This window comes from Notolepis coatsorum (genome assembly GCF_963971535.1).
Source record: "Notolepis coatsorum genome assembly, chromosome: 5".
In the NCBI taxonomy this organism is placed as follows: domain Eukaryota; kingdom Metazoa; phylum Chordata; class Actinopteri; order Aulopiformes; family Paralepididae; genus Notolepis; species Notolepis coatsorum.
In genome coordinates, this window is record NC_140169.1 from 34,644,986 (window position 1) to 34,670,796 (window position 25,811).

The window sequence follows — 25,811 nt, forward strand, 5'->3', positions numbered from 1 at the left end:
TAGTCGCTGCCCACTGTTGTGGAGCCTGATGGCCGCTGGTATAAAGGACTGTCCGAGGCGGTTAGTTGAGTGTCGTGGGGGATATAATTTCTCCCCAAAGCAGTACCTTTCCTTGTGGACTGGTGGAGACCTGTACAGAACACCTGCCCCAATTAAACATAGGCCGTGGGTAAAAGGGGTTAAACAATAATGCACCGTTAATATTCACCAAAAAGGGGTTAAACAGTAATGCTCAGTAATCCACACGTACACAGTGATTCCAATTGTCCGCCTCTCCATTTACTGGAAATATGGCATGCAGGTTTACCACAACGCACTATGCATGACACTTGGATTTCGCGATTCACATTAATCAACCAGTCCCTGTATGGGTTAATACTCTTTTCATTGAACAGTACGGAGGGAGGTAGGCAGCAAGCTCCGTGAGCTATGGAATTGGAACAATCATCAAGGTACATAAGTGCTGTTTACACAACTCAACCACACAACACATGTAACCAGAAAATTAAGTGGGCCCACAGTTGAAACAAAAAGCCTATCTAAGCCGGCATGACCTAAAACAACAAACGTTGGGGCGCCCCTAGTCACTGGTGCACGTCCCAGCTCAAAGTATCTTATTCTCTTCGCCCTTAGAGGGCATGCTCTCGAAAAGGAGAATGTTCGCAGATAATGTTCCAGAGCGCTTGGAGCGCTAACAGTACCTGGTGTGAGTGTACCAACCGAGTGCTGGCCTGGGAGAAATTCGAGGCCCTGTGCGAGATTTAACGCGCCCCCCCCCCCCCCCCCCCCAAAGGTAAAAAAAAAAAAAAAAAAAGTATATTATATAATTTTTTATTTTTTATTTAATTTCTTTTTTATACATTCAACATATTCTTAAATAATAGCGCTGCCCAAGGCTGGGCATGATACAGTCAACATATAGCAAGAGAGAGAGCGAGAGAGCGAGAGCGAGAGAGCGAGAGAGAGCTCCCGTTCTACAGTCAATATAGAGTGTTATCGCTGCACAGACCCGGCAATGCCCCTGACCAGAGGAGAGAGAAATATAATATAGCTAGTAAACGCACTATATAAGCTCAGAACACAGCTCAGAACACAACACAGCTTAGAACACAGCTCAGAACACAGAACACATCTCAGAACACAGCACAGAACACAGCTCAGAACACAGCTCAGAACACAGAACACATCTCAGAACACAGCACAGAACACAGCTCAGAACACATCTCAGAACACAGCTCAGAACACAGAACACATGCAGAACACAGCACAGAACACAGCTCAGCACACAGCTCAGAACACAGCTCAGAACACAGGACACCTCAGAACACAGAACACATGCAGAACACAGCTCAGCACACAGCTCAGAACACAGCTCAGAACACAGAACACAGCTCAGCACACAGCTCAGAACACAGCTCAGAACACAGAACACAGCTCAGAACACATCTCAGAACACAGCTCAGAACAGAGAACACATGCAGAACACAGCTCAGCACACAGCTCAGAACACAGGACTAGGTACAGATTCAGCGAGCACAGCCTAGCCATCGAGAAAGGCCACCATAGGCAACCTGGCTCCCAAGCGAAGACAGACTATGCACCCACTGCACACAAGATGAGGTGGAAACCGAGGAAATCCACTTCTTAACAACCTGCCCACTATACCAAGACATCAGAGACATATACTTCCCACAAATTGCAAACACCCAAAGAGACTTTGAAAACATGGACAATAACTCAAAACTCCCATACCTACTGGGAGAAATACAAGAATGTGCAAACACAGCAGCCAGATTTGTGAGCTGCTGTGACAAGAAAAGGACATCCAACGGAATACAACCACCATAAAGACTGTACAAGAAATTCCTTCTGTAATGTACTGATTTCTTTTGTTTTATCTGTTTGATTGTTTTGTTTGGCTTTGGCAATGTAAACGTATGTTTCCCATGTCAATAAAGCCCATTTGAATTGAATTGAGAGAGAGGGAGAGAGAGAGAGAGAGAGAGAGAGAGAGAGAGAGAGAGAGAGAGAGAGAGAGAGAGAGAGAGAGAGGGAGAGGGTGAGAGAGAAAGAGAAAAAGAGAGAGAGAGAGAGCGAGAGAGAGAGAGAGAGAGAGAGGTGAAAATGTGACAAGGATAATAACAGGTATTGGAGGTGAACTGAATCCATCATTTGTGATGTGCGTTTGTTTTCCCCTCTCTCACCTGGTGATGATGGCCAGGTGGGGTGGAGCCATGCAGGCCACCATGAAGAGGACCACGTTCTCGTGCCTCGTCTGTCTGTAGTTCATCACCTCCTTTTTAAAAAGCTTCAGGTGGTCCTGGTTGTTGCCATGCCTAGTTAGCTAGCGTTAGCTAATGCTAGTTAGCCTTTAGCTAAGCTACTAGCCGACATGGCTAGCCCGACTGAACCACATGTTAGCACTCGATAGCTAGCATCAGCTAATGCTAGTTAGCCTTTAGCTAAGCTACTAGCCGACATGGCTAGCCCGACTGAACCACACGTTAGCACTCGCTAACGTAGCTAACGCTAGTTAGCCTTTAGCTAAGCTACTAGCCGACATGGCTAGCCCGACTGAACCACACATTAGCACTCGATAGCTGGCGTTAGCTAACGCTAGTTAGCCTTTAGCTAAGCTACTAGCCGACATGGCTATCCCGACTGAACCACACGTTAGCACTCGATATTATAACGTAGCTACAGCTAACTAGCTGTGCCTGCCTTTAGCTAAGCCGACATGGCTAGCCTGACTGAACTTTCTAACATGCAACAACTTTCATCTTCAGTCCATCTGCCGAACGACCGTCCTCTTCGTCTTGGCTGGCATAACCTCCAATGCTGCACGCGCAAAATAGTCAGACGCAGCTGACGCACGCCGGCCGACTGTACACATGTAACCCCTCCCTTCGTTGAAACCAATAGTATATCTGCTGCAGAGCCTCAGAGCTCCAATAGTGTATCTGCAGAGCCGCAGAGCCAGGAACAAGTCAGACACATTCTACAAACGTGTCTAATGTGAAATATATAAGCATATAAGCAAAACTAGATTTTAGGTCTGTGGTGTGCGAGGCCCCCCTTCCCGCGAGGCCCTGTGCAACCGCACTGCTCGCACACCCCCTGAGGCGGCCCTGCTGGCCTGCTCCCGCAACGAATGTCTGTGACGCGAGTTGGCCGTCAAACGGTCCCGTGGTTGTCACCTGTGATAGCAAGGGGGCTGGCTGGGCTGACGTTAGGCAGGCGAATAGCTGGACTGGCGGTCGGCTAGGATAATGCTGGAGGCGGGCGCGGTCCAGCGACGTCTGCTGCGGTGTCTGCTGCGGGGCTGGGAGACGGTGGAGCGACACGTGAGCTAACTGGGCTAACAGACCTAACTTGAAGCTAAGCTTTAGTCAGTGTGACCAAACTATTCTCCCGACTATACGTTCTAAACGCAGCACGTGGCGGATCAACAGTGCGGTCCGGCTGTCGTACGTCTTCTTCTTGGTTCAAACATACCCTAATCACTAAACTAAGCTAAACTTTCGCATACGACGGTACTTTCCCACAACGTGGCCGGAGTCGTATTTTGCGTGTCCTTGTGATGATGAGCTCTTCGTCCACACGTCCGCTTGCTTCTCTGGAAAATGGAAGAAGAGAGCGCCCTGTGTATCTAGCTCCTCCTTCATGCCAGTCCCTTCCTCACCTGTCCTTTGCCAGCCCAACGTCGCACCAGCTCCCCCTGGTGACAGTCCAGCGCCATGTCCCACTACTAAATGTCAATATTAGGATATGGAGAATCAAGACGGGTCAGCGAGTTACACAACGTTATCATGAACACAGTAGAGTACAAGGAATTATAGTTAGACAGATTGAATTATTGTTAGACATATTCAGGTGTCTACACTAACATTGACCACACGTGAGAAATTCATTCAGCACCTTCTTGAGATCACGTGTACAAAAAATCTAAGCAAATGAATAAAGGGAAGATGAAGCTCTTAAGCTGCAACGTCCCTCATATGGGAAGTTTTTCGGATTTTTTGCAACCAGCACTTTGGCGACCCCTAGTGGCTCGGGTGTGCATATTTTGTAATACAATATAGTGTATATATAGAATTAAAGGCTTATTTCTTGCCTGTCGATAGCGTCAAAATCCGACAAAATCCGTTCAGCGGTTCTCGAGTTACATGCCGGTATTTGAGGCTTGTGCAAAGTACACGGTATTGCGCAAAATACCACTCCCGACTCAGGCTGCAGTAGTTCCGTCAATCTAGATCCGATCTCGAAAATGATTGTGGATCGTTGTAACCAATGAGTGTGGCTTTCCAATGATACCCCACATGGGGATCTAAATAAAATAAACAAAAAACACGAAGAAACACGAAAACAGGAGGAGCAAAACAGCCGAATTCAGATTCAGATTCAGACAACTTTATTGATCCCGCGTGGGGCAATTCATGTTTGCAGCTTCACCAACAAGCAACAAAGACAAACAACAAAACATCTCAACGACAGCACGGCAGATAAAAAGAGAAACACTCCATGTGATACACAATCCAGCAGTAAAAGTAAAAGTAAAAACAGACAACCAAGTGCAAAAGGCTACTTAAAATGACTACCGTCTGTGTTTAAAAGTCTGATAGCCGAGGGGACAAAAGATTTGGCGTAGCGGTTGGTCCTACTTGGTGGGACGTCATAACGGCGGCCAGAAGGCAACAGTGAAAACCGCTGAGACAGAGCATGGAGGGGTTGATTAATGATGCTCGTCCCCTTCTTGACCACCTGGTCCGTCCAGAGAGAACATAGGTCTCTCTGTTTTACTCCAATTATTTTGGAGCACACTGTTCCTATCTTTAATGGACAGGCCACTGAACCAGCAGATAAAAGAAAAAGTTAGGAGGCTTTCAATAAAATAACTATAAAAAAGTGCTCAGGATCTTTGCACTAACATTAAAAGAGTGAATGAATTGAAGTCTATGAGAAAACTGAGTTTTTCTTTGTACACAGTTTACCAAAATCACTCCTAATCACTAATTTCTGAATGGATCTTCATGAAATTTGGATATGTACTACATACAGCTTCAGGCTATGGCTCCGTCTGGATTTGTAAGCCATACCACCTTCTGGGGAAATACTACCTCTTGACTACTAACTACTACAGAAAAACTTGAGTAACACGTTTTTTTACAACTCAAGTTCAGACCTATTACGTTAGCACTAAAAGTGAATTATTTTTCTGGAATCAGAAACTTCAGAAAGTCATCTTTCAAAAGAGACCAGGCTCATGCATGTGCTATAAGGATAAAGTATGTTGTTTTGGTTTGCAAAAAAAGTTCAAGTAAAAAAATTGCTACTTTTCTGCCCGCTTGTTACAGGAGATTTTGTAGAGACAGTACTGAATTCTGCCATCCGGACGCATGCAATTTGAAATATGATTATAGAATATAGAATATCAGGCCTATAAATTACCTTATTATGGCCAAGTCGCACATCTATGGATCGGGCCAAATCTCCCCTTTCCAATGGCAGAGTTCAATCTGGATTTAGTACCACCAAGCGCGATTCACAAACCGTGAATGAAATCTACTGTAAGTACAGTTACCTTTTTATAATGTACATTTCTCCACCATTTATCATCAGATTGCAATGCCGTTTTTTGCTAGACGTTCACAGGAAGGTAGAGAAACGAAATGCATTATGTTTTATGGCAATAACGTTCAGATCATTTGTGGGAGATTATCCCCAAAAATAAGAGAAATAAAAAAGTGAGCTAGGAAGTGTAGTTTTTTTAAATTCAAAAGCCCATAGAAAGTCCTGGGTCTCCTCTCCTCATAGGACCACAAACAAAATGGCGGCGTAATTTTCTCGCATAAATATTCGCTTTTTTCCGACTAGATTTCTATAACTCATATTTCACTAATAACACTTAAGAGGAACACTCCAACATTTTGGGAAATTAGCTTATTTAACATCTTCCCTGGAGTTAGACAAGAAGATACATACCTTTTTCATTAGGCTTAGGGAACGCCTGGACCTTAGCTTCATCACTGGAAGTAGGTCCTACATTAAACAAACATAGTGCTGAAAATATACACTTTGACTGCTGTTTTGACAGGGTTAGAGTCTTTACTCTAAAGAATGCAACATTAATTCATACATTCTGTAGAGATGGATTTATGGCGTGATGTCATTGTGGGTCCGGTACCGGACCCCTCTGGCTTAACCTCTTAAGCCAGAGCGGACCGCAAATAACATTCATTTTATTCATGGTCTTTTCTGCCATGTAACGGGCGCCTGGTGGTACTAAATTCAGATTTAACTCTTCCATTGGAAAGAGGAGACTTGGCCCGATTCATAGGTGTATGACTTGGCCATAATAAGGTCATTTATAGGCCTGATATTCTATATTCATATCTCAAATTGTATGTATCTACAAAATGCCCTGTAAATCATCTGCCCTTTATTCGTTTGCTTAGAATTTTAGGACAATTGATCTCAAGAAGGTGCTGAATGAGATCATTGATCACGCCTGGTCAATGAATGAAAGAAAAACAATTATATTCTCCTTTGGTTCATTACAATTTACTCAAGCATACTAACAGACACAATATTTCTGAGACTGGGAATACATTCTCTGAGGTCCATAGATGTCCCTAGATACCAAGAACATGCAAATTGCACTTGTAGAAGTGGAGCAATCTTCCATTTACTTGGGTATGTACTTTTCGGCACATTTTCTGAAAATATGGCAAGGGCTTAAGAGGTTTTAAGGACAGGAAATCCTTAGTGCAGGCACGTTGCTTCTAGCCACAAGTTCACTTTTCTAACCCTTATTGAGCGTCCACACACTAAACAGAGAGACTGGTCTTTTTTATTTAATTAAATTTTTTAATGTGAGGACGATTTTTGAAGAGTTTCATATTGTGGACCAGCCAGTCCACACAACAGATCATTAGGCATGGGACTTAAACCCACAACGACATGTGCCCACTGAAACTTGAGTGCAACACGTTAACCATTCTGCCATGAGATTTACACAAAATTCTATACTGGGTCTGAAACCTAGACACTGAGGATAAAGAACTCTAAAGAAATCCTTATACTAAGCAATCATGGTACTTTTGAGATCTGAAAGGATCTGAAATTGTAGCCAGCCGTGGTATGTCCACTTTTACCGAAAACATCTTTACTGCTGTTGAAAGATCTTTCTTCATTCTGTAGCATTCTTTTACTACTATTTACACCGCTTGCCCCCTTGAGAACTTGAGGTATTTAGAAGATATTTGAAGAGCACTCTGATCCAGTTTCATATTATTCACTGCACACAGAAGAGCTTTCATACTACCAAATGGTTAACCTGTTCACTGCAACAATAGAGAAGGTTAACCCTTTCACTGCCACATGACAAAGGGTTAACCCTTTCACTACCTCACTACAGAAAGTTAACCCTTTCACTACCACACTACAGACGGTTAACCTTCTGTAGTGTGGTAGTGAAAGGTTAACCTTCTGTAGTGTGGTAGTGAAAGGGTTAACCTGGTTGGATGCCAAACTTCTTTCCGTTGAACTTGTGTTGTTCAATGACAATCTAATCTAATCCAATCTAATCTAATCTAATCTAATCTAGAGTTTTTGCACAACTGAATGCACAGAGAGTAGTGCACTCAGCAGAGCGTACTACGGGTATTGCACTACCACCCCTGCAGGATTTATACAACAGGAGGTGCAAATCCAGAGCCTGTAGAATAATAAAGGACCCCCAGCACCCCAACAATAGCCTGTTCAAGCTGCTGCGGTCAGGCAAGCGCCTCTGCATACATGCAGCAAGAACAGAGAGACTCAGACTCGGCTTCTTCCCCCAGGCCATCAGAACACTGAACACTGATCTCTCCACACACATGAACACACACACACACACACACCACACATCCTGCACTCTCACACACAAACACACTACAGGTCACTTTAGGAAAAAGCAAAGGTCACTTTAAAAAACATAACTGTATGTTTTTGTATAGTATAGTTAGTATAGTATAGTTACATAGTGAAGGAATCTATGTTTTTCAATGTGTATATAATGTATATATATCGGTGGGTGACAGCATCTACTCAGACGGATCTATATATCTTAAAAGTAGCCGGCAGTCAGAGAGTGTGTTGCAGCAGACTAACAGCAGCAGATGAGGATTCGGGCTGTGCTGTTTAACATCAACAGCTGATAGCCACAGCATCAAGGTCACTCGATCTGGAGAAAGTGCATTATCAAGCCACAGGCAGGTTTCATCATTAAAGAACTAGGGGGATAATATCAACATCGCCGTTGCTATAGTGATTTGGGTCAAAGAGTCATTGTCAAAGACAGTGTGTCATGTAGTAACAAGAAGAGGGGGCGGGCCTGTTGTTATGGGGAGAATGTTAAGAGGTGTGAGTTCCTTCCGAGGTAGTTAGACTGAGATACGAAGCAGAGACGAGCAGACGTAGATCAGAGACTTTCATCCCTCCCCACCCTCGCTCGGTGGGGGAAGGGAAATAGTGACACATCATCATTAGCTTCGGCTAACAGGAAATGGTGGTTGGCTACGACGAGAGAGAGAGAACCATTGGATTGAAGAGAATTAAGACTGAACAATGACCATACAGAATGGGTTACATCGGGTACGGAGCTATGTTTATGAAAATAAACATGAGGATCTAAGGAAAGAGATAACGTTGCACTGTTGTTTTATGACTAACAGATGTACTAACAGGGGTTGAAAGAAAACACAACGCAGGACAGGGAGAGTCACAAAGGAGATGACGAGATGAGATTGGCTGATTACAGAAACATCTAACAATAGCATAACTGTATAATATTGTATAGTATATTGTATAGTAGTGTATATATAGGACTCATTACCTTTCATTCATAAGCTTAGCATTGTATTGTATTTTATCTTAGTACCTTTTATCATGTCTATTATTATCTATTCTATTTTATTCTATTATTATTTGTATTTTTTTGCACAATCAAGGCGGGCATGGCCACCTTCATTTCACTACATGTCTCGTCTATGTATGTGACTAATAAATCTCTTGAATCTTGAATGTTGAAAAGGTGAAAAGGAAGCTAAGGGACCCCACACTCTGAGGTCTTCACTTGCTGTTAAATCATCTTTTATCGGTGTTATGACCCAGGCCTCTGACTCGTCAAAAATAATCATAAACTTGTCTAGGTACACAGCCAGCAATCAGGTGGCCCCGCCTCCAATCAGTCATGTGATACTTGCCCTATTCCTCCCTATGAAATATCACTAGGAGTCTAGTCTGCTAAGAACTGCCAGAAAGGCATGTTGTTGCATGTTGTTGCTAATAAAGATGTTTTAACAGTGTAATAAATATGTTTTAACAGTGTTACAAAGATGTTTTACGAGCAGGAGAAGGAGGCAGTGTTATAAATATGTTGTAACAGTGTTATAAAGATGTTTTCACAGTGTATTTATATGTTTTAACAGCAGGAGAAGAAGACAGTGTAATATATAGTTTAACAGTGTAATAAAAAACTGGGGTTAACAGTGTAATAACAATGTTTTAACAGTGTTATAAAGATCTGTTAACAGCAGGAGAAGAAGGCAGTCTAATAAATATATTTTAACAGTATTATAAATATGTTTTAACAGCAGGAGAAGAAGGCAGTCTAATAAATATATTTCAACAGTATTATACAGATGTTTTAACAGTGTTATAAAGATGTTTTAACAGTATAATAAAGATGTTTTAACAGCAGGAGAAGAAGGCAGTCTAATACATATTTTTCAACAGTATTATACAGATGTTTTAACAGTGTTATAAAGATGTTTTAACAGTATAATAAAGATGTTTTAAGAGCAGGAGAAGAAGGCAGTGTATATATATGTTAACAGTATAATAAAGATGTTTTAACAGTGTTATAAAGATGTTTTAATAGTATAATAAAGATGTTTTAACAGCAGGAGAAGAAGGCAGTGTAATATATATTTTAACAGTATAATAAAGATTTTTTAACAGTGTTATAAAGATATTTTAACAGTATAATAAAGATTTTTTAACAGTGTTATAAAGATATTTTAACAGTATAATAAAATGGCTGCTTTTTTATATAGCGCTTTTATCCAAAACGCTTTACAATTTGTTACTCACATTTTACCCATTCACTCACACATTCACACACCGACGGCGGAGGCAACCATGCAAGGTGATAACCTTCTCATCGGGAGCAATTAGGGGTTAAGTGTCTTGCTCAAGGACACATCGACACGCTGCCCGGGAGGAGTGGGAATCAAACCGGGAACCTCCGGATTGCCAGACGACAGCTCTACCTCCCGAGCCACTGTTGCCAGTATAATAACAGCAGGAGAAGAAGGCAGTGTAATAGATACAGTGTAGGGGAGAACGGGGATAGTTGTCAAACTTTTTACTCTAATTGAATTAGAGTGAATTGCTCATCATCAAAACATCTTTCAATAGTCATTCCTACATTAAATTGAAGCTTAAGATGTTGGCTTGAAATGTGTATCCCTCTCATTTTCCAACGTATTGTAACAAAGAGTTAATCACCTATCAAAGACACTCTGACACATTGTGACAACCAACCCCATCATGGGGATGGTTGTCACACACTATGGGGTTGGGTGTCACCATGTGTTTTAATGGGGAAAATCTTAAAAAGAAGACAAGAAGGCAGAACTAAATTTGAAAGTTTAATTGCATCGACAAGTTGATAAATACATAACTTAATGCATCTTAACATGAACATAAACAGGAAACACATCTTTAGGCCATCCTATATAACAAAATAAGAACAACAATAAATCGGCCTAACAATAATAGCCTACACATGTGACAACCAACCCCAAATAAAATGTGACGACCAACCCCAACTGGAATGTCTTGATAGTATCAAGGCTAACAGCCATTTAACAACTAGTTAGCTAGCTAACAACAATCTAAACTATAGCTATCCCTTCACACTTTTTAAGGGCAATAATTGTTTCATTATAAACCAATTGTGTAAAAGCCTAGAAGAAAAATACTGAGGAGCGGAATATTTACAAATGGACATGAAAAACACAAAAAGTCCTCTCACCTCAAGTTCAGCTGTTTCACTCCAAAGATGACAATGTAGGTGGACTCTGACCCCAATTCTGGACTTTTAAATACCAAAATATGGGAGACAGGACCCTCTGGTGATGAAATATAAGGAATGTGACAACCTACCTGTGTGACAACGTCCCCCGCTCTCCCCTAATAGAGATGTTTTTAAAATATGGTATGTTTCTGTATGAAATGTTTTGTTTTTGTTTTTTTCTGTCGACAGGATGCTCACCACCCTGGAGGTGTGGTCCCGCCCCCCTCGGATGCAGCTGGCCAATTACAGAGAAGCTACAATTCACCAGGGCGGAGAGGTGCGCCTGGACTGCCAGGCGGACGGGGTTCCAGCTCCTGCACTTTCCTGGGTCCTTCCCAATCGCTCCATACTGACGCCCGACCCCGCGGGCTCTGCCCGCGGCCGGGTCACCCTGTACATGAATGGAACCCTCCTGATCTCTGCGACATTGCCTAGCGACCGGGGCATCTACCGCTGCGTGGCGTCCAATCCGGCGGGCGCCGCGAGCACTACCGTGCGCGTGCACGTGTCTTCGTTGCCCCCGGCGATACACCAACCCAGAGACGAGCGCTTGGTTCTGACCGTGGGGATGCCCGTCTACGCCCACTGCTCCGCCCGGGGAGCCCCGCCTCCGGCGCTGCGGTGGCGGATCCCAGACGGCACCCTGGTCCGCACCTCCCAGTTCCTCCACGGGAACCTGTTCGTGCTGCCCAACGGCACGCTGCACATCCGACGACTCGGCCCCAGGGACGCCGGGAGCTACGAGTGCACGGCGAGTAACGCGGTCGGAGCGGACAGGAGGACGGTGAGGGTGGAGCTAAGCGGAGGAGGGGCTCCTTCACCTACACTCCTTAACGAGAGAGCGCTCCTGGCCGCTCCTGCCGCTCCCTCCCGCTCTGTAAATGTTACTAGAGGCGCTTCCCTCGACTCTCCTCTTGATAAGCCGAGATCGTCGCTCCCTCTCTCCCCTCACTCTCCCTCCTCTCCTCGCTCTCCTTTCTCCCCTCACTCTCCCTCCTCTCCTCTCTCTCCCTCCTCCCCTCTCTCCCCCTCCTCCCCTCTTTCACCCTCCTCCCCTCACTCCCCCTCCTCCCCTCGCTCCCCCTCCTCTCCTCTCTCTCCCTCCTCCCCTTTCTCCCCCTCCTCTCCTCTCTCCCCCTCCTCCCCTCTCTCCCCCTCCTCCCCTCTTTCACCCTCCTCCCCTCACTCCCCCTCCTCCCCTCGCTCCCCCTCCTCTCCTCTCTCTCCCTCCTCCCCTTTCTCCCCCTCCTCTCCTCTCTCCCCCTCCTCCCCTCTCTCCCCCTCCTCCCGTCTCTCCCCCTCCTCTCCTCTCTCTCCCTCCTCCCCTCTCTCCCCCTCCTCCCCTCGTTCACCCTCCTCCCCTCACTCCCCCTCTTCTCCTCTCTCACCCTCCTCCCCTTACTCCCCCTCCTCTCCTTTCTCCCCCTCCTCCCCTCGCTCCCCGGTCTCCTCCCCCCTCAGTAAGGCCCGTATAAGCGCCACCTCCCCCTCTGTCACTACCGTCCACTATGGAGGCTCTTTCCTGCTGGACTGCTCAGTATCTGGCAACCCACAACCTACCATCATCTGGCGCACGCCCAGCCGAAAGCTGGTGGACACAAACTTCAGGTAGAAGATGTGTGTGTGTGTGTGTGTGTGTGTGTGTGTGTGTGTGTGTGTGTGTGTGTGTGTGTGTGTGTGTGTGTGTGTGTGTGTGTGTGTGTGTGTGTGTGTGTGTGTGTGTGTGTGTGTGTGTGTGTGTGTGTGTGTGTGTGTGTGTGTGTGTGTGTGTGTGTGTGTGTGTGTGTGTGTGTGTCTGACTTAAAAGAACACGCCAACTTTTGGGGAAATGTACTTATTTGCAATCTACCCTGGAGTTAGACAAGCAGATACATACCCTTCTCTTCTCTGTGCATGCATTAGGCTTAGGGAACAGCCGCACTGTTAGCCTAGCTTAGTGTCATTCACTGGAAGTAGGTGTGCCAGTGTAGCCTAGTTGCCAACAGTCACTCCAAATACACTCCAAATAGAACTCCAAAACGTTCCTGTAAACATGTGTATTTACCACACAAACATTTTATTACACATTTTCATATTCTAAGCAGATATATACTCTGATTTCTTTTTTGCCGAACCACTGCTGTCTGGGCGCAATGATTTCACGCATCACCTCTGAAAGCCCCATTCTAACTTCCATCAATAAAAGCAATCTGACTAGTTTGTTAGTCCTTGGGCCAAACACTTTTGGTACCATCTGGGTGGAGAAAATTCTAGAAAATTTGCTCATAGGTCAGGTTGTCTGGGTACTAGAGACGTGACCATGATACATTTTGTATGCGACTGAGTCTCCTGAACACGTAGAGACAAACCATAAGTCGATCAGGGCACGAAGGTTACCATAGCTCAGCGTAGGAAGGTCTGATCGACTCGGGGGTGTCTTTACGTGTTCGGGAGACTCAGGCGCACAGTAACCATGATTACGATCATGTCTCTACCTCAACCTCAGCCCAAGCCGTGAGCGAATTATGACTTGTTGGTAAATATCTATACCAAAGAATGTGTTGACCTAATGTGGTTTATATCAACAGATTCAATTATTATTTTGTGTCTATATTCCAGTTTTTCCTTTGAATTTGTGTGTTTTAATGAAACAATTTACAATTACTTTAGCTTATAGGCTCCAGTGTCAGTGAAACATTGTCCCCCTGCGTGCGTGTATGTGTGTGCGTGTGAGTGTTTATGTGTGTGTGCGGGTGTTTATCAGTGTGTGCAAATGTTTTTGTTTGTTTACCAGTCTTCTGTGAAGCATAAACTTAAACGCTATGCTTTAGTTTCAGTTTGAATAAAACAGTTATCCTCTGTGTGTGTGTGTGTGTGTGTGTGTGTGTGTGTGTGTGTGTGTGTGTGTGTGTGTGTGTGTGTGTGTGTGTGTGTGTGTGTGTGTGTGTGTGTGTGTGTGTGTGTGTGTGTGTGTGTGTGTGTGTGTGTGTGTGTGTGTGTGTGTGTGTGTGTGCGTGTCTGTGTGTCTGTGTGTGCGCGTGCATATGTATGTGTGTGTGTGTGTGTGTGTGTGTGTGTGTGTCTGTGTCTGTCTTTCAGTTTCGACCGGCGTCTGAAGGTTCACCCTAACGGCAGCTTCTCCGTCCAGTCGGTGTCGGAGAAGGACGGGGGCGACTACCTCTGCATCGCACGCAACAAGGTTGCCGACGACTACCGGCTCCTCAGGGTAACCGTGGTCCCCGCCAAGCCTGCCAAGATCCAGCCCAAGCAACCGTCCAATCAGCTGGTGTCGTTCGGCGGGCCATTGAAGGTGGGCTGGTGGAAAAGAAACCAAAAATAAAATGGCAATAATGGATCTGCTGGTACATGGAGATGGATGGACCCCTCAGGCCATGTAGATTATACTCACCCATCTGCCTCATGATCAGTGATTAACCCCTTAAGTCCCAGTGGTCCGGTACTGGTACGAGATTGATATCACACCATAAATAGATTAATACAGAACTAAGTATTAATTAATGTTGCGTTTCTTTAAAAAAAATTATTATATAAAATAATCCAAAAGAGAATATAAATTATTATTATTAGTTTAATTCTTTCATCTTTGATGGTGAATAACACCATGCTAACATTGACCAAAAGTGAAATTTCCACTGAGCTCATTCAGCACTGGGATCAAGTGTACAAAAAATCTAAGCAAATTGGGTAGGAGTGGGGGGGGGGGGGGGTTGGCTAGGAGGGGTGGGTGGGGGACACTGTACAACTATACAAACAAAACTGTACATTGGAATATTGACAAGACCATACTTGGTGATTTACTGTACATTGTAGGGGGTTGTTGGAGGAGCGTTGGACTGTGATGTCAGAGGAGACACTGCAGGCTGCACTTGAATGCACAGACTGGAGTGTATTCCGTGATAACACAGCCAATATTAACGAATACACTGAAACGGTGCTTGACTTTGTCTGTACTCTGGTAGAAGAAACAATCCCCTCTACCACAATTAGAATCTACCCAAATCAAAAGCCTTGGGTAGATAAATCCGTCCGTGAGGCTCTGAAAGTGCGCACCTCAGCCTACAACACCGGGCTGGCGACAGGCAACATGGAAGAACACAAGACGGCAAGATACAACGTCAGGAGAGCAGTAATAGAGGCAAAATGGCGTTACAGGGATAAAGTTGAACTTCAGTTTGAACAGGCTGACTCTAGAGGTATGTGGCAGGGCCTCAGAACAATGACAGATTACAAAGGCACCTCCCTGAAACTGAACAGTGACATCTCCTTAGCAAATGATCTCAATACCTTCTATGCAAGGTTTGAGGCTGTGAATAACAACACCAGCCTACAAGCCACGGCAATGGGGGGGGGGTCTGCTGATGGAGACTCAGTGTTCAGGGTAACAGAGCATGAGGTGAGGCAGACCTTTAAAAAAGTGAATATCAGGAAGGCAGCAGAACCGGACGGCATCCCCGGCCGCGTCCTAAAAGTCTGTGCCGACCAACTGGCCCCGGTATTCACTGACATCTTTAACCTGTCCTTAGAACAGGCTGTCATCCCCACCTGTCTGAAGAAGTCCACCATCATCCCTGTACCCAAAAAATCTACGCCCGCTTGCCTCAACGACTACCGCCCTGTAGCCCTCACCTCCATAGCCATGAAGTGCTTTGAGAAGCTAGTGAAGGGCTACATCTGTTCCTCCCTCCCCATCAACCTGGACCCCCTGCAATTTGCATACCGCCCTAACAGATCCACGGAGGATGCCATAGCCCATGTGCTGCACACAGCAGCATCACACCTGGACAAGAGGCAGGGGAACTATGTGAGAATGCTGTTCATTGACTACAGCTCAGCATTCAATACCATAGTCAAGTTTCAAGTTCAAGTTTCTTTAATAGTTGTCATACAGAAGTACAGAATACGTTTGTACAAAATGCTTCTTACTGTTGCGCTCCAGAGACTGTGCAAGACAAGATAAGTATGAAATAAAAACATAGTAAAATTAGAAGTAAAAAAAGAGGTCACAGTGTTCAGTTTAGACATATGTACAATGTTCGATGCAGAATAGACGTAGTTACCATACAATATACAATACTGTGCAGTGTACTAATATACAATTACTATATAGTGCAAGGCAGAAATGGAGAAATGGGACGAGGTGCAATTTAGGTACAATTCACAGTAGGTGTACGAGTTGTAGTGCAAATCCTTTATCAATAAATATAAAGTGTAAGTGTGTTTGTGTGATCTAAAGTGTGGAGAGTGGGTGCTGCAGTGTGTTGTTTGTTTGAGTGAGTGTGTGCGTGTGGGTGTGTGTGCTGTGTGCATTTGATGGTTGTTGCATAGTGATTATTGTTCGTTTAGTCCCCTCCAAACTCATAGCCAAGCTCAGGGACCTGGGCTTGAACTATGACCTCTGCCAGTGGGTCTTGGACTTCCTGACGGGCAGACCCCAGGTGGTAAGAGCAGGCAACTGCACCTCCTCATCCATCACGCTCAACATAGGGGCCCCCCAGGGCTGTGTTCTGAGCCCCCTCCTCTACTCCCTGTACACACATGACTGCGTGGCACAGCGGAACAACAACACAATCATCAAATTTGCTGATGACACAGTAGTGGTGGGCCTGATCTCTGCCAACGACGAGAGGGCCTACCTGGAAGAGGTAGAGAATCTGTCACAGTGGTGTCAGGAGAACTGCCTCTCCCTGAACGTCAGCAAAACAAAAGAGATGATTGTGGACTTCAGGAGGTCGGGGGTCAAGGACTACAGCCCCCTCAGCATCGACGGGGCACCGGTTGAGAGAGTGAACAGTTTCAAGTACCTCGGAGCCCACATATCCGAGGACTTGACATGGACCACACACATTGACAGTGTTGTGAAGAAGGCACGACAACGCCTCTACTTCCTCAGGCGCCTAAGGAAGTTCCAAGTCAGTCAGAAGATCCTTAGGAACTTCTACTCATGTACAATCGAGAGCATCCTGACTGGCAACATCACCTCCTGGTTTGGGAATAGCACTGCACAAGACCGTAGCAGACTACAAAGAGTGACACGTTCAGCCGAACGCACAATTGGAGGGGGGCTTCCCACCCTCCAGAACATTCACAACAAGCGGTGCAGGGGGAAGGCTAAGAGAATCAAGGACTCCAGCCACCCGAACAACTGCCTCTTTGAACTGCTGCGGTCAGGCAAGCGATACCGGAGTCTTAAGGTGAGCACAGAAAGACTCAGAAGGAGCTTCTATCCCCAGGCCATCAGGCTGCTCAACGAACAATAAACACTATGCAGCAACCATCAAATGCACACAGCACACACATCCACACGCACACACTCACTTAAAACTGGCAACTCATTGCAGCACCCACTTTACACACTTTAGAACACCTAAACACACTTTACACTTGTAGTGTAAAGTGGGTAGTGATTCACATTCCTTTACAGCTTTGGGTAGGGCGTTCCACATTGATGTGGCATAATTGCGAAACGTGTTTAGTCCCTTGTTTGAGCCAAATCTGGGTTTAACATGATTTGTGGAGCTCCCTCTGGTGTTGTGATCGTGGTATTTACTGACCTTTGGGAAGTATTTTGACATGTACATGGGTACCTTGGTCGTGTAGTGTATCTTGTAGACCAGGCCCATTGCAAGTTGCTGTACTCTGTCGTCTACTCTAAGCCATCCTAGGTTGTCAAAGTGGGCAGGGGTGAGGTGGGTTCTAGGAGTAAGGTCAAGCAGTAGTCTGACCAGTTTGTTTTGAGATGTTTGTAATTTTGTTTTTAGCGCCTTTGAGGTGCTTTGGTACCATGAGGTGCAAACATAGTCGTAGTACCCTTGAATGAGTGCTCCTGCCAGAGTCTTCAGGGTATTCTTGTTTACCAGTGAGGAGATCCGGTACAAGAATCGAGTTTGTTGGTTGACTTTTTTTATTACATTGGATGCCATTTTGTCACAAGAAAGATTTTCCTCTAGGATGGAACCCAGGTAGGTAATATCTTCTTTCCTTGTGACAATATTGTCACCCACTGTAACTGAGAAGCCGTCGGTCTTGCTGAGTTTGTTATTTGAACCGAAGAGAATGGACTCTGTTTTGCCCATGTGTAATGATAGTTTGTTATCAGCGAGCCATATGCAGATTTTGCCTAGTTCTGAGCTGAGGGTTTTTTCAACCTGTAACTTGTTCTTGTCAGAGACCAGCAGGGCTGAGTCGTCCGCAAACAGGAACAAATTGCAGTCACAAGCTGACGACATGTCATTTGCATAAATTAGGAACAGTAGCGGACCTAGTATGCTTCCTTGTGGAACACCACAGCTTACTGTGAGGGGGGGGGGGTAGGGTACCGTTTACCTCCACCATCTGCTCTCTCCCCTCCAGGTAGGATTGCATCCAGCTCACTGATAGACTATCAAAACCAATTGCTTTTAGCTTGTCAATCAGAATGGTGTGATTGACAGTGTCGAAGGCCTTTTGTAGGTCCAGCATGACCATGCCGCAGTATTTGCCCGCATCCACCTCTTGTTTGATGTGGTCGTTTAAATAGAGAAGGCATGTGTCAGTGGAGTGGGATGTTCTGAAGCCAGATTGGAATTCGTAGATTAGATTTTTTCCGCAAGGTATTTTTCGACCTGTTCGACTTTCGACTTTCGACTTTCGAGATGGAGGTAAGGATAGAAACAGGGCGGTAGTTGCCTGGGTCTAATTTACTGCCTTTTTTGTGCAGAGGGGTCACTCTCGCAATTTTGAAGTCCTTGGGGACGTGTCCCTGTTTTATGGAGAGGTTTATTATGTGTGTGATGACTGGGGTGATGGCGGCTGCTGAGTCTCTGAGGAATTTGGAGGGGATGTTGTCATGGCCAGTGGCCTTGTTAGGTTGGAGGGCGCTCAGTTTTTTGAGTACCTCATCTGTTGTTACCGTTTCCAGTTTGAAGTCATCTTTGTGGACCCCTAGGTTCTTGTAGTATGCTACTATGTGTTCTACCCCATAATGCCCTGAGTGGGAGGTTAGTTTGTTTACCAGTGTTGTGGCTATGTTTGTGAAGAAACTATTTAAGTAATTGGCTACATCCAGCTTTTCTGTGATGAGCGTGTTGTCCGTCTTTATGTTTATGTTTGAGAATCTGGTTTTAAGTTTTTTACTGCAGCCTAGTTGGTTATTGAGTAATTTCCAAAGTTCACGTGGTTTGTTTTTGTTTTCCTCGGTTTTGTCATTGATGAATTTTTTTTTTGCTGTTTTGATCATGGAGTTTACATAATTACTTAGTCTGTTTCTTTCCAGTTTGAGTTCAGTCACGTGGGCTTGGAGTTCACTGCTCGTGCTTATGGTAAGCTTTGTCTGACTTTTACAAAAAAAAAATTGTCTCTGGTTTTCATAGCGGTCAGTATTTCAGCGTGCATCCACGGCTCCCCGCGATTTTTTACACTGGTGGTTCAAATTTGGTTTTGAAGCCAAGCCATGTTTCTTCAACCAGTGTACCATTGAGCTCATCTGACCAGTCCAGACCCTCCAGTTCAAGGTTAAAGGCCTCGCTAGAGTAGGTTTTGAGGTCTCTAGATGTGACTGTTTTGTGACAGCCAGCCTTTTGTTTTAGCTTATTGCGGGTACAGAATATCATATAATGATCACTTAACCCGCATGCTATAACCCCTTTATTGGCGATCTTGGACATGTCAGAGGTCAGGATGAGGTCAATGGTAGTCTGAGTTGACTCACATACACGTGTGGGTTGTGTGATTAGCTGGCTGAGGCCGTGCAGATCACAAAACCTATTGTAGGATTTGAAGACGGTGCATCTTTTTGTTGCATATCCGTGTTCCAATCCCCAATAAGAATCATTTCTGCATCCTCAGCTCCAGCTAAGCACGCATCCAACACATCATAAAAGCCATTTTGGTCTGGCGGTCTGTAAATTGTGCCGACTAGAACAGATTTAAATTTCTACAAAAACAGTTTCAATAGCCTCATGATCTAGGTCTGTACGGTTAATACATTTGGTGTCTTTATGGATGTACATACAGACACCTCCTCCATGCCTGTTCCTGTCATTGCGGACTAAAGAATAGTTCTCCAATTCAATTTCCGGGTCTGTTACTGATGAGTCCAGTTTAGTTTCAGAGAAACATAGTATGTTTACCTTACCGCTAATGAGATGTTGCCTTATTTCTGCCAGTTTGTGCCTGAGGCTATTTACATTAAGATGGAAAATATGAAGACCGTTTTTATTTGCTGTGTTGTCTATATCCTTGAGATAAAGGTAGGGTTCTTCTTCTGTGGGAAGGGGGGGGGGCTCTGTGATGTCCGGATGGGGGGTGGGGGATCCTTTGATCAAGGTGGGTGTCCCGCGACGGGAGGGGGGTGGGACTGTGTTGTTATTATTTGGTCCGTGTGTGGGAGGGGGGGGGTGGGTGTGATTCTTTGTCATCATCTGCTAGCGTCTGTGGGCCAGGGGCTGTGTTGATTCCATCCCGCCGGCTCCCTGCTGTGGTGATGTCTCGCTGACCGGGTGGCTTTCGGTGGGGGAAGGGTAGGGTCCTCTGGCTCCGGTAGTTTGCTGTGTTAGCTTGCCGGCTACCTGCGCCACCGTCGAGTTGATTATCCCCGGTACCTTCACTCCCGTCTCGTCCTCCCGTGTGTTCCTCTGCGGCGCCGTCGGGTGTGTTGATTGCTCCGGCGTCGGGTGGAAAGTAGGCACCCGAAGCCATCGTTGCATCCTGTAGTGCCAGTCCCAGTCGTCGCGTCTGGGTTCGCGTCCTGACGGGGGTCCTGACGTGGCTGGGTCCGGGGTTTAGCTGCACGTCTCCCGAGAGTAGCAGGATAAGGGACAAAAAAGTATTTCGGTCCATTCTGCCATTCAGGGGTCTGTTCTTTCTTTCAGGATTAGCCGTTAATGTTGTGTGAACGGTCGCTGTCCCCACGGCCAGGTGCTTATGCTCCGTGCCATTTTGGAAATAGAAGTCGCTGTGGTCCTCCTTTTCTATTTTTGCTCTTCTCTCCTCTTCTGTCTGGTTGTGCTTCATCGTTGAGTAGAGGTACGAATCCGTTATCCAAAACATAACGAGGAGAAAATGTGTGCAAAATCGATTTTGCTTGCTGTATTGACGAGGGCTCCGGGAGCTCAGGAATTTGCGACCGCTCATGGCTGTGACTTACAATTGTCACACTTTTTACTCTAGTGTGAATTGCTCATCATCAAAACATCTTTCAATAGTCATTCCTACATTAAATTGAAGCTTAATATGTTGGCTTGAAATGTGTATCCCTCTCATTTTCCAACGTATTGTAACAAAGAGTTAATTACCTATCAAAGACACTCTGACAGTGACACATTGTGACAACCAACCCCATCATGGGGATGGTTGTCACAGACTATGGGGTTGGTTGTCACACCATGTGTCAGCGTGTCTTTGATAGGTGATTAACTCTTTGTTACAATACGTTCGGTTGGAAAATGAGAGGGATACACATTTCAAGCCAACATCTTAATCTTCAATTTAATGTAGGAATGACTATTGAAAGATGTTTTGATAATGAGCAATTCACACTAGAGTAAAAAGTGTGACAAAAAAAATCTTAAAAATAAGACAAGAAGGCAGAACTAAATTTGAAAGTTTAATTGCATTAACAAGTTGACAAAAATACATAACTTAATGCATCATAACATGAACATAAACAGGAAACACATCTTTAGGTCATCCTATATAAAAAAATAAGAACACAATAAATCGGCCTAACAATAATAGCCTACACAACATGTGACAACCAACCCCAACTGGAATGTCTTGATAGCATCAAGGCTAACAGCCATCTAACCAGTCCCGGCGCCATGGGCGGGCATTAGGGGGCCGGGCCCGCCCACTGAGTCAGCTGTGCCCACCCTGGTAAAAAAAAATATTTTTTATTTTTTTTGTCAATCAAAGTCAACTATCCAAATCCTTAGTCGGGGACAGCCCTAGTGGACACTGATGTCAACAACATCACTACTGAAGCTAGCACGGCACTCTGTGAGAATTCGTTTTCTACCCTCAAGAACGTCTTTACAGAACATCGCCTTAGTATGCTTCATCGACGCAACTAAGGCCAATTTAATTCAGTTGGCATTTGAGAAGGACTTAACAAAAAACTTCAGGAATGAGTGGAGGGACAGTGTTTTAAGAAGATTTCACTCTGTCCCCAAACACCGCTTGCCTCTCTACTTATGATGGTGAGTAGCCTGTGGAGGAATTTTGTTTGCTTTTTTATGCACCTTATTTTTGTCAGTTCAGTTCAGTTTGTCAGTGAATTCAGAAGTGTTGAATAAATGGAGACTTTTCAAAGATATAGAATAGAATAGAATAGAAATGTATTATCCTGAGGGAAATTTGACACTGCAAATCACTCAACATTAAACATTTAGACAGATCAGTGACAAAAATGGCCTAAGAATAGAATAAAATGAAATAGAATAAAAATAGAATAAAAGATACAGTAAATAAATACAGTAAAAATATACTGAAGTCTACAGTAGGTGTAATATTGCACAGTGCTGTTTAAAAAGTAAGAGTCCAGGAAGATTGTAACTGTCACTCACACTGTGCTCAGTGATGCAGTGAGGCACAGTGATGCATTGTATAGTCTGATGGCTGTCGGAATGAAGGACTTCCTGTGCCGTTCAGTGCTGCATTTAGGTAGTGTGAGCCTATAACATGCTCCTCCTGTCAGCCAAGTCTGTGTATAGTGGGTGGGAGGGGTTTTCCCTGATGGCCTGGAGCTTAGCAAGGTTCCTCCTCTCCGCCACCCTCGCTAGAGTCCAGCTCCACCCCAACCACGCTACTGGCCTTCTTGACCATCTTATCCAGCCTGTTTGTGTCCCCTGCTCTCAGTCCGCTGCCCCAGCAGGTCTGTTATATATATCCGTTCAGTCTGTTTTTGTATAAGTGAAAGTTCTTAAGATAGAGAGAAATTAGATTTTTCAATTGCCTCTCTGCTGTTTAGTTCAGCACCGTGGGCAGCGCCAAGCAAGCCACAGCACCGCTGTCCCAGCTGAAACGTATAAAAGGGAACCTGTGTTGAAAAACGATTGTGCCCCCCCGAGAACATTTTATGCCCCCCCACTAATTTGTTTCTGCAGCCTGGTCTGCATCTAACAACTAGTTAGCTAGCTAACAACAATCTAAACTATAGCTATCCCTTCACACTTTTTAAGGGTAATAATTGTTTCATTATAAACCAATTGTGTAAAAGCCTAGAAGAAACATACTGAGGAGCGGAATATTTTCAAATGGACATAACACAAAAAGTCCTCTCACCTCAAATTCAGCTGTTTCACTCCAAAGATGACAATGTAGGTGAACTCTGACCCCAATTCTGGACATTTGAATACCAAAGTATGGGAGACAGGACCCTCTGGTAGTGAAATATAATGAATGTGACAACCTACCCGTGTGACAACGTCCCCCGTTCTCCCCTACTGAATTTTTCCATCCGGACACATGCAATTTGAAATATGATGATAGAATATCAGGCCTATAAATTACCTTATTTTGGCCAAGTCATACATCTATGGATCGGGCCAAATCTCCTCTTTGAATCTGGATTTAGTACCACCAGGCGCTCCTGCCAGGGCAGCAAAAACCGTGAATGAAATCTACTGTAAATATAGTTACTTATTTATAATGTAAATAGCTCCGCCATTTTTCATCAGATTGAGAGAAGTTTTTTTCCCCCTATACATTCACAGAAAGGTAAAGAAACAAACTATGTTCTATTTTATGGCAATAACGTTCAGGTTTATTCGACCCGTGAGAAATAATGACAAAAATAATGTCCGAATTTCTCACTAATAATATTTTCAACAGCTTTGACAGAGGCTGGTGTGAGCTGGGTGTATAGTGTAATTTTATGAAATCGAAAGCCCTGGGTTTCTTCTCTCTTAGGACTAAAACATTTTTACGACAGCTTCCTTTATTTCCATCTAATTCATCCGGTTTCCGCCGGGATGCGCCAAGATATTTATAAACTCATATTTAGCTAATAACACTTAAAATCATTGGTAAACAAATATACACATATACAATTTTACTGTAATTTTGATAGGGTTAGGGACTTTACTCTTGGCTACATTTGAAAAAGAAACGGAATATTAATTAATATGGACTGTATTGATCTATTTATGGCGTGAAATAAATATTGTACCGGTACCGGACTGCTCGGGTTAAGGTTAGTTTTAAGGTTTGATTAATGGTTATAATAATAATAATAATAATAATAATAATAATAATAATAATAATAATAATAATAATAATAATAATAATAATAATAATAATAATAATAATAATAATAATAATAATAATAATAATAATAATAATAATAATAATAATAATAATAATAATAATAATAATAATAATAATAATAATATATTAATAAATCAAATTTCTATACCGCTTCTCAGGAAACCCAAGGTCGCTTAAACCCAAGGTCACTTGTTTAGGGTATACATTTAGATTTGTATTAAGGGTTAGAATAATGGTTAAGGGTTATGGTTAGTTTAATGTGTGGTTAAGGTTAGGGTTAGGGTTTGGGGGAGTGTAGAAGTCTATGCACTCGCCTACCAACATACTGTAGCACCCCAGGTCCGTCTATTGGCAGACTTATACGGTTAACCACGGACACTGTGGATAGCACCGAGAGCCAAACAGTGCATGCGGACACACTCAGGGGCCTTTCTCACTCACCTATTGGGATCGAATCAGCGCCCCCGGGGACGGGGGGGAGTGTTCTCACTCAGACGGACACACCCCTTTTGGGATCGAACCGGCGCTGATTCGTTTTACCCCCCGCTGAACCTGGGACGCTTGGAATAGGTGGTTTCGGATGCGGGCCAGTGGGAGCGGGGGGCGTGACACACACAACGTCGTTACTGTAATGCTTTTCATGCTTGCTTGAATTTTGGGCAGATAAAACCACACAGCAACAACTGGACAATACCCACAAAAACGATATTTATGGGCAATTTGAGAGTTCAGACCGCAACCAAACAAGCATGTGGAGCCTCACAGCTCAGTGGATGAAAACATGAAGCCACGTTACAAACAGCACTTCCCTGGCTCGCATTAGGCCTGGCAATTTTGTTTGCCATGCTATGTCTATACATTGGTTTCTTGTTCAATGCATTTATTTCTATAAGACCAGTGGTGCCCAACCAGTCGGCCGTGGTTGACCAGTAGATCAATGACATGGAATATAATTGCCACGAGCGATGGGATAATGTGCTGAACAGGCTAAGCTAACTAGCGTTAGCCGTTAGCTTAGCGTTTGCCACAATGCTATACTGTTATACTGGCATATTCAATTCACGTTAGCATGTAAGCTAACAAAATCAGCGCCGACGAGACTAAACTCAGCCTTTGGTGTTCAATTGTGTTGATGTTAGTTTTGTTTCATCAACAAATGAGAGGCAGAACACACAGTGAATGTATCCGTTTTGTTTATTGCACGTTCTTTGCTGAAAAATAAGTGCTACAGGCTATACTAGACTAGGCTAAGCTAACTAGCGTTAGCCGTTAGCTTAGCGTTAGCCCTGGGAAACGCTCAAAAGCGAACTCTACAACACCATCCATTCGTGATAAAATGGGGTGGGTTATATTGACAAGGCTTGACAACAGAGGTTCAAATATAACTTCATATTTATTGGTTATTTGTTTCTTTTATATCAGCATCCAGTCTGCTGGATCCAGTCCA

General features: G+C 44.3%; 1 protein-coding gene across 1 annotated transcript in view; it reads left to right on the forward strand.

Moving 5' to 3' along the window:
• LOC311228147 (matrix-remodeling-associated protein 5-like) overlaps positions 1 to 25,811 on the forward strand; it is a gene marked incomplete at its 5' end in the record, with an annotated part of 222,182 nt that overhangs the window by 186,988 nt on the left and 9,383 nt on the right. Inside the window, 3 exons of the mRNA XM_084314062.1 lie at positions 11,312 to 12,202; positions 12,584 to 12,730; positions 14,201 to 14,411. Coding sequence (XP_084170188.1) covers positions 11,312 to 12,202; positions 12,584 to 12,730; positions 14,201 to 14,411 — 1,249 coding nt within the window. The remainder of the gene's footprint in view (positions 1 to 11,311; positions 12,203 to 12,583; positions 12,731 to 14,200; positions 14,412 to 25,811) is intronic.